General features: G+C 33.7%; 1 protein-coding gene across 1 annotated transcript; it reads right to left on the bottom strand.

Annotated features, from left to right (window-relative positions):
- Window positions 1-2,966: 2,966 nt before the first annotated feature.
- LOC149560499 (cysteine-rich receptor-like protein kinase 10) lies at window positions 2,967-9,789 on the bottom strand. Its single transcript, XM_089824702.1, has 7 exons — window positions 8,688-9,789; window positions 7,968-8,111; window positions 7,713-7,855; window positions 7,420-7,630; window positions 7,109-7,343; window positions 3,744-3,894; window positions 2,967-3,664 (listed from the first exon to the last, which is right to left on the bottom strand). Exons 1-7 carry the CDS (start codon window positions 9,496-9,498, stop codon window positions 3,293-3,295), a joined length of 2,067 nt encoding a protein of 688 aa, XP_089680828.1. The 5' UTR covers window positions 9,499-9,789; the 3' UTR covers window positions 2,967-3,292.
- Between the last annotated feature and the right edge of the window lie 104 nt (window positions 9,790-9,893).

The raw sequence follows: 9,893 nt of genomic DNA, 5'->3' as shown, positions 1-9,893 counted from the left end.
TTAAGTTAAATCAATAAATACATTTTCAATTAAATCTTAGTTTCAATGGGTAAATGCTAGAGATTTATTAGAGTTTTAATCCAAGATTATTGGTTGAGGTTAATGCTTCATTTACGATTGAGATGACCAAGGATACAAATGATTTCAAACAATCTAGATTATAAATAAGCTTGTCCTTGGTAGAGTATAATGAAGGGAAATGAATATGAATAATGTCACCAACTAGCATGAACACTAAGACTAGTAACCAACATCAACACTAAGATCAAATAAAACACTCACAAGAACACTTAGCCCAACAACCACAATCCAAGACAAGTACTTTCTCAATTCCTTGAGATTATCTTGGAAGTAGGTGACCGAGAAGGCCTAGATGAAGTTGCAATCCTAGAAACTACCTCCTTCTTAGTTACTAGATGAAGGGCCTCATCTTTACCTTGGCTTTCCTCTTATTATTTCCTTTTTTTTGTTTCCTCCAACTCAACCTAAATCCCAGTAATAGCCTTCACTTTATCTTGGGCTTTCCTATGATGAGTAGCCAAGTTCTTAATTTGATCATCTAGTTGAATGCAAGACTCTTTTATAAATGGACAAGAAATGAGAATCTAATTCTTCTCTTCTTCTAATGTTAGAAGGGCTCTAAGATCTTAAATTTATTCCTCCTCCATTTCCCATTTATGTAGCTTCTCCCCAAAATATCTTCCCACCTCATATGAGACCTCATCTATATTCTATTTAGTCCAATCCTATTCCTTGCAGTTAGCCTCTACTAAGGCTTTCAGTTTACTTAGCTTTCTTCTCACTATTTGAAGCTATTAAAGGAGCCACTTGGTAACTACTTTAAATCTATAATGATAGATGCACAATTTATCAAATTTGAGAGCATAGATTTAGATCGATACCACCATCTCCAAACTTGAGGATAAGGTTAGGGGAAACAAACCAAGGAACATGAAGGTTCTTGGGGTAATTGTGCTAGATTTTAGTAGAAGGATACAAAAAAGTAGTAGAAGGCTTGTTAGGGATGTCATAAGCGTTAAATTTTTAAGGTGTCCATTTTTATTTTTTAGACCAGGAAAAGCTAGAAGTTAAAGTATCCCTCCATAGTATCATCTTGTTTCTCTTGTTGTGAGGCATTTCTAAACTTCTTCTTTATGTGTAGGGTTAACCCTTGTGCCAAAAATAGTGGAAATATTTTTGAGAGATAGCCATGGTTTTGTTGAGGAATAGACATGGTGAACACCAAATTTTCAAGCACATGTAATAAGGTAGGGGCAGATCAATACAAAAGGGTCAAAATATTGTGAAAATCATAGACATAAAAAATACACTCTAGTAAAGAGGGGATCCACCCTTGACCTTATCTTTATCAACCAAATGCAATAGAAATGAGAAAATCTAGAGAGGATTATGGAATTTATTATTCCTTTTAAAATCATTAAGTGTAAAGAAGATATTTGAATGGAAGCACTTGTTCCTTCCCTTCAAAGTAATTAAATTAATAAGGATCCCTATCGTCACCTTTCACTCCACCAGGAGCTTCTCAAGATTGAACCCTCATTGAAGTTTCATGATTTTTTCAGAATGGTCTAAGAAAAACTGGAATATCTTCGTTAAAGGAGTATTTTCTCTTCTAAGGGATTTTTATCCCTTCATACTGAACTTTGTAACTATGGTGATGGTTTTTTTACTAACTAGAAAAGAGATGCCCCTAATGACATCTTTACATTTTTCCTAGGATTCAACAAACTTCAAGGAAAAATCTAGGTTGTAGCCCTACATACCCTCCACATACCGTTCCATGTCCTCATCTTGAATAATCGGTAAACCATCCTCACTAATATATCTAGTTGTATAATAAGAAAATCTAATTCCAAAGCATAGATAACCAACAAAAAAATAAATCGTCTTAAATCTTATTGTTAATCAGTATGAATAAAAAAAAAACCAAATTACTAATACTAAATGATAAAAATAAATTTATTAATAAATAAGGAAAAAATCCACTAAGGTTTATTAATTAAATTAGTTAATGATAAGTAAGCCCTTGTCTGAAGAGAGACAATTTAGTTGTGTGATTGATTTCCATAAAATAAATATAATAATTTGACATATAATTTGTAAATCAACATAAATATGATTTATAATGATCTATTTGTCCTCTTCTTGATTGCATTTCTAGTAATTATATATCCTTTGCGGAAATCCATAATAACATGTGCCTATTCCCAGGGCCAAATGGGCCCTTAAGATAGTGCGCTCCATTTTTTTAGCATTTTAAACTTTTTTAATTAGAATTTATAAAAATTTAAGTAAATATTTTAAACAAGAAAGAGTAACTTGAGTTTTCCACTATTTTTCACAAAAGTAGGCTCAATTTAAAGGTATAATCAAAAGGAATAATTAAAAATTAAAATTATTCCAAGAAAAATAATTTTAATTATTTACTAAAAATTAGTTTGAGCCATATATTTTGGTGAAAAATAAAATAAAATGGATATACATGATAAAGGGCAACAAATACAAGACATTAGAAGACTAATTTAGTCTACAATGAACCACCACTTATATCTAAAAGTTTGGCATTTTCCCATTATGTTAAAATTCAATGTTCTTATATATCAACACTTTCTTTAAAAAAAGAGATTGAAGGGAGATAGTTTTTAAAAAAAATCTAACGACCCAAACAAATGGAATCCTCTTGCATCCTAATAAAACAATCATAATGGCATATGTCTATCCAACCCTTTATATTTTTCATCTACTCTCTCCTCTCTATTTTTGCCCATCAACTCTCTTTCTTTTTTAAACTCATATACATACACATCTCATTCTTATTTCAACATTAGCCCTTAAGACCTTCTTGCACAATATTCTTTCTAAATGATCTTATCTAGCACACAAATATACTTAAAAATAACCACAATATTTCTTAATTAACCTATTAAACTTCTTGAACTTACCCATTGCACACCGATATATAATCTCTAATATAAAAGCAGAATTGTAAACATCTATATATATTTTGACTTAATTTCCCCACTACTTGCTTTCACTTCTTCATACTTCGCTATATATTCTAACTTGTTTCCACCGCTTTTCGAAGAAATGTGCTAAACCGTACTATAGATTAAACCAACTACATTTACCATTACATACAAAGTGATATAAACCGTGAGCACCCTGGAATCCATATCTCTGTTTCTCCTGACTCTTTTGGGCAATCCTAGACGACCCGCCTGTGGTCAACCTGTTGTTTTCATGGGAACTCGATAATTTAGGGTATGCAAACTTATCTAGCTTCAATTTCTGTAACGGAAGCTTCATTTACTGAACGAATTATCCCTGATGAAGATGAGCTAGTGGCCCCAGATGTCTGCAACGCTATTCTCTTTTCACACTCCTCCAACTCCAATCCTGACTTTGATTTTGAAGCATGAATCTTGCTCCTATTTACAAAAGCGGGCCTAGAAGGATTTGGCAATTTCGCATTACTGCGAGAGAGCATCATAACGACATTAGAGATAGCAGGACGAAGTTTTGCATCTGATTGTACACACAAAAGGCCAACATGAATGCATCTTAACGCCTGCTCCTCATTGATTTCCGATGCCTTCGTATCTACCAAACCCAAACCACTTCCTCCCATGAATTGTTTCCATGCCTGCATCACATGCCATTAAACCACAAGACTCTGGCGGGAAATTTGAAAAGTTACAGTTGTGGCAAGTAAAGTGTCTTACCCAATCTACTAGGCTTTCCATTTGGTGTGGAAGAAGAATATCAGTGCTTTTCTTTCCAGTGACGATCTCAAGTACCAGCACTCCAAAACTATAAACGTCTGCTTTAACCGACAACTGCCCTCGCATTACGTACTCTGGGGCCATGTAGCCACTACATTTGAATTGAATTTGTTGACAGTAAATTGGCAGTAAAGCTTAGTACGGTTAGTTCAGAAAGACTGCGTTGCAGTCCTAAATCAAACAAAAGGAAAAAAAAAAACATATTAATTAAATATCTAGTTTATTTGCTAAAATTGGGAAAACTATGAACTGAGACGCCTCCTTAAGTCCTCACTATTTTTGTGGTAGAAAATCAATTTGATGCAGCCACATTCGATATTATATTCCTAAAAATATGGAGGTCTGAAATTCATTAAATAATACTGAAGCAGAAGCTAGTAGTTAGGCAGTAAAAGTCGTAGGGCACTTTACTGTAATTTGAAGCGATCTGAATTATAAAATTTACATAAACGTTAGTCAAGAAAACAAAGAAATTGGACGCTATATGTTTGATTGGTTAGCTTTTGCACTCTGGGGTTTATATTTTTCTGTAGTGGATTTTAACTCTTTGTAATTTTTTGGCTCTTCTGGCATATTTTGTCTTTGTAGCAGTCACTTCTTTTTATGGCCATGTCACTACATTTATTTTATATGTATAAGTCAACAGATATAGTGGTGGAAAGAGTTTTGCAATGAATGGTTCAAAACCGATCAATGGATTGTTCTAGTATGCTGTGATCATCTTCCAGTTGTTGTTCTAGTATAATGAATGAAGACCAGACTCTTTACAAAAGAGGAAAACTTTGAAAGCTTGAATATACAGTAATTTGTTGCCCCTGTTGAGAAAATGTTGCTTGTATAGAATGGCTTGTTTTGCTAGTTATGTTGCTCTTTGGTTTGGGGTGATTGATAAGAAGTAATAGAATGGCGAAATAAAGCATGGTGAACAGTTTAATCTCATTCTTTACAGCTAGTTGCTTGTTTTGGTATAGTCTTTAGGTTTTCGAGGATTCCTCTGTGTGGTTTTCTGATCACTGTTGAAGTACAGTTAGAAGAATATTTGATTGTCTGTCGAGGATTATTTGACAGCCTGTAGAAGAAATAAGGGTTAAGTTGTTTTTAGGAGAAATTCTGACATTCGAAAAGCTTTTGTATCCTGCATTTTTCTATGCAAAAGCCATTGTAGTACTTTGATGAATATTATGGGCCTAAGACATTTGAGGTTTCCCCAGTGCATGCATGTCTCTTGAAATTTGTTTGGATAAAATTTCTGCACTATTATTTTAAAAAGTTAGGAAGCATATATCTCGGTCCATCTTAAGGGTTATTTTTCTCTGCGTGTCAAGAGTACTTTGAAAACTGAAAAGAATTAGCATCCATACTCCACTAATGTTAAGTTGTGTCCTCTACCTCAGAGATTTGCACTAATGGGGTTTTATTGCTTTTGTTGCTATTTGACAATTGATTGATAGAGATTCATTGCTTATTTATCACTGGTCTGCAGTTTGTCTTAATACAGAGACTGATCAAAATCCTGTCTAATGAACATTAATCATGAATTACTTTCGGGCTTGTATGTGTTTGGATTCAATTTTTTTTCCTCAATATTTCTTGGAAGGAAATTGGATTCGAAGTTCTACAAATAGATGCTATGCCATGAAACGCTCCAGCTGGAGACATTTCAAAACTGTGGGTAATGAAGTTTGCTTGCAGAATTTGGTGAGAAACGGAGGATGTGTTTGATAGACAATAGTCTGGGTAATCAATCTGTTTGTTTCTTGCGTATGAAAAAGTATTCCTTTAGATGGGTGTAAGTAATAGTCCCTAAGTTGTCATCAAGGAACATCCTCAAGAATTAGTTGTTGATTTCTATGTCTGGTAGTTCTAACAATAAACTCCATTAATATTTTGAGAGTGCATTTACTGGTAATATTAATATTATATTGTTCAGTATAGTACGAAATTAGGAAAGGGGATTTAGTAATTAAGCATTGCAATTTTATACTTTTTAATTTCTTATGCGAGCTTATGTGGGAAGTTCAAATTGCTTTCAAAATCTACAATAATGTATATTGGATTCTTTATTTCTATCTAAAGTTTCAACATCAGATAATCAAATATGATGTCACATCAAGATTCTTTTTTAATAAGGTGTCTTAAAAGATTAAAAAATGAAACCAAGCTTGTGCACTGTCATATTTTGTTGGTGCACTGATGTTGCATAACATAATTGGCTATTTTTTAGATCCAAGCAATACAATTGATTCTATCATGAATAGTTGTCATCACCACTAACAATTTCAGATTTGCAACTATTGATTTGATATTGTCAAAAAAAAATTGAACATTAAACCAACAAGTATTATAACAACTATTAGAATGCATTCAGCTACTAGACCTTTCCCCTTAACAAAGATGTCAAATATTACTAGCAACACAATTTTGAGCTTGGTCTTTCCCATTAAAGAAGATACCAGATATTAGCAGCAACACAATTTCAAATAAGTTCAAACTTGTAAGTGTACATTTTGTATTTAGTTTTGATCTTCCTTGTATTGAAAAAGAAATCTAGAATACAATTTAAGAAATGTGTTCAGCTTAATGGGCGTGAGTCTAAAATAGAGGTTAAATAGTCCCACTTCCATTGATTGTTGTTGGAATATAATGTTCTAAAAGTTAATCAAAACAGGAATCAAATAAGATTTCTTGATCTTTTATATTTTACTGTTAAGAATCTATAATTAATTAAGTGTATATGTTTTCGATTGATTGAGTTAGATCTCATTTTTATTAGCATATTTGTAAGATCTTCTTGAGGTCAGTTGAATGTTATATATTTGTATTCTATTGATGAATAACATAGCGAGTTATCTTACTATTTTGTTCTGTATCTTTCCTGCTCTTTAATTTTTCTAATTTTTATCCAGGATCTCAGCCACTGATGAATCTACCTTAAGAAAATGAGAGGAGTCCAATACGGATCTATTCAGTTAAGTGGATATTTCTTTGCAGATATGTGTATACATGGTTTGTCAGACAATTGGATCATCACTCTGTTTTTTAATTTCTCTTTCAATTTAACAACTGATGATTTAACAAATAATAACTTGTCTAACAATACCTTTTGTTTTCCTGGTTATTTAGAACAAACCTACAATTTACATTTCACATTTAAATTATTTAAAGCAAGATTTTCTAAATAATTGCAAATAGAGAATAGCTGATGCATAAATATAATTATTATATAATTTAAATAAATCAAACTTCAAGCCATTAGCAATCTATACTTAAAATCAGGTAAGGTCCATAATCATCATGATGCTTACCATGTGCCTGCAACTCTTGTATGGATATGCGTCTCATCCTGAGAGAAAAATCTTGCTAAGCCAAAGTCAGCTATTTTTGGATTGAGTTTGTGATCAAGCAGAATGTTGTTTGCCTTTATATCTCTATGAATGATTCGTACAGGTGAATCCTCGTGAAGGTAGAGAAGCCCGCGAACAATTCCAACGATGATATTATAACGTTTTTGCCAGTCTAGCTCTCTGCATTTCTCTGGATCTGTTATTCCTATTCTTAACACATTAGTCACCTCTTCATCCATTCCAGGGCAAATTAAGATATTATGATAACTTACCAAAAAGAAAGTTGTCCAAACTTTTGTTGGGATAATACTCGTACACAAGTAACCTTTCATTTTCCTCCATGCAACATCCTAACAACCTTGCAAGGTTTCTGTGCTGAACATTCGCCACCAATTTAACTTCATTCATAAACTCTGTTTTGCCTTGTGCAGATTTGGCATAAAGTTTCTTTACTGCTATCAAATTTCCATCTCTAGTTAGTCCCTGAACATAAAAGACAGATTTAGAGCTCCCCGTTTGTTGTTAAACTAACTCTACTTTAGACTAGAATGAAATATATAACTACCTTGTATACAGCACCAAACCCTCCTTGTCCAAGCTTGTTGTGGTCATGGAAATTTTCTGTGGCTTCTATCAATGCTTGTAATCTAAAGACAAATTTATGCTCGTGCATAAGCAACTCAGATACAGGGGATAATTCACGCCTTTCTGCAGCATTACAAAACAATAAGAGTAAAATGGGTAAGCTTAGTCTATTCATCACACTAGACCACCACAGCAAGAGGAATATTGAAGTAGAATTGGATTTCAGAGAGAACACCTTGGTTGGTTGTAGGTGTAGTTATTGCCTTTCCAAACAGGGCAGATTTAACTACTTTTCTCCATACAATCAGACAAATAAATAGCACCAGAATGCTGCCTCCCACAAAGCCTAAAACTATTGGTAATGTTTTTGACGACTTCTCTGTACAATACAGTTCAATAATTAGGATTGTGGCCAGTGGCACTATAATATTTTTAAAAATGAACATTAGAATAAGATAATTGAGATAGCTCCATTCACGTTAAAGAATTACATCTGCTCATAACTGTAGCGTCTACCTAATGGCTACAACTGAATAATAAAATGAAATATAGACCCAATCATGGACCAAACAGAAAATATTAAATAATAAACATTATGAAATGGACTGAACATGTTTTTTATAAGTTAGCTATTACTTTAATCTAAATTGTACATTTATATAATAGTAAACTTTGACCGAAGAACTCTCTTTTTGTATTTAGAATGATGAAGTGTGATCTGTTTTCTAAATTATTTACTGTAACACTCTTGATAATTTAAGATTAATCTACTTATATAAAAAAAGGAAACAAGAAAAATAACTCATGTAACATGTAATTTGACCTGAAATACAATACAATATCTTTATACAATTATCTACTCAAAAACTGATTCTCATTCCACTAAAGATTCCCATGAATAAAACCCAGCACCCTAACAAGAAAAAGTTTGAATATGTAGAGGAGGCGTTCATACTTTTTGATGTGGGAGGCAGGGGACTAATTTGCTCAGGGGAATGAGAAGGCGACTGAGCAGAGGAATAAAATGAGTACACTTCATATCTCGCCATGCAGCTGCCACACCTAACCTGAGCCCCTTGCTTTGTAGAATACTCCAACTGTGGCCTTGCTTGAGCAAAGCATTTTCTGCAATCTTGTATTGATATGTCCCTCCAACACTGAACCAAACCATAAAGCTTTCCTGAAGAAGAATAGTTGGCAGATCCAGCAGCGAAACCCTTGTTTGCAGGGACGTAAGCTTTGTTGAACAGATCCGACAGAAGGGTTTTGATTGTGGACTGGAAAGCGTTAATATCGCTGCCGACGATCTCCCCGTTCGACACAGAAACTCCATCGGTATCAAGTATTGAAAAGAAATTAGTGCTGCCATAGCGCAAGAAGCAATCATCCAACCATATTTTCCCGCCTTTGTCGTTGGGGCAACGCTCTTTAATAGTATTATTCGCTTCCCGCACACAGTTTGAGCAACTTGCTGCTGTTATATTTCCAGTACACTGTACCAAACCGTAGACCTTATTCGGAGATTGGCCATGGGAAGAAGTGTTAAACCCTGAACTCTGAGGGGCATTTTGAAACAGATCATTGATAACTAGATTCAAGTTTGTGGAATAGATGCTGCCATCGGTGAAAGTCGGAGATTCATTACAGGTGTGATGTATGTAGGTACAAGTGACTGAAAGAAAGTTGATTAGAAAAAGGAAAAATAGGAGGATTGGAAGGGAAGTTAATCTTTCGAAAGGAAAAAGGGGGAAAGATCTGTACTTCATATTGTTCTTGCTCTTTTATTTCTGAACCCATTTGATATTTGCTCAAACCCTCAGAAGTTACAGGGTTTGAATTGGGCGAGATTTTTTTCAATTTCAATTGAAGTCGGGAGTAAACGTCGAGGCTGAGTAAAATGTTTACCCCACGTCGCAGAAATTTCAATTCAGGTCAGGAGTAAAAGTCCAGGCTGGCACTTCAATAAAGACGAAAATTTTTGCCGTAGGTTCCAGTCTTCCAGAAATTGCAGGGTTTTAATTAGGTGAGATTTTACAACAATATAAATAAAAAAATGATAAAATTTATAAAACGAAATAATATAAATAATTGAAGAATTGCTCATAATTTCAAGGGAGTAAAACTTTTTGACAAGTTGTGTATGTCAAAAATGATGGGGAAT

The sequence above is a fragment of the Cupressus sempervirens genome, chromosome 4 (assembly GCF_028749045.1).
Source record: "Cupressus sempervirens isolate cs-2001-9-10 chromosome 4, ASM2874904v1, whole genome shotgun sequence".
NCBI lineage: Eukaryota > Viridiplantae > Streptophyta > Pinopsida > Cupressales > Cupressaceae > Cupressus > Cupressus sempervirens.
This window is presented reverse-complemented; position numbering and strand designations above follow the sequence as displayed.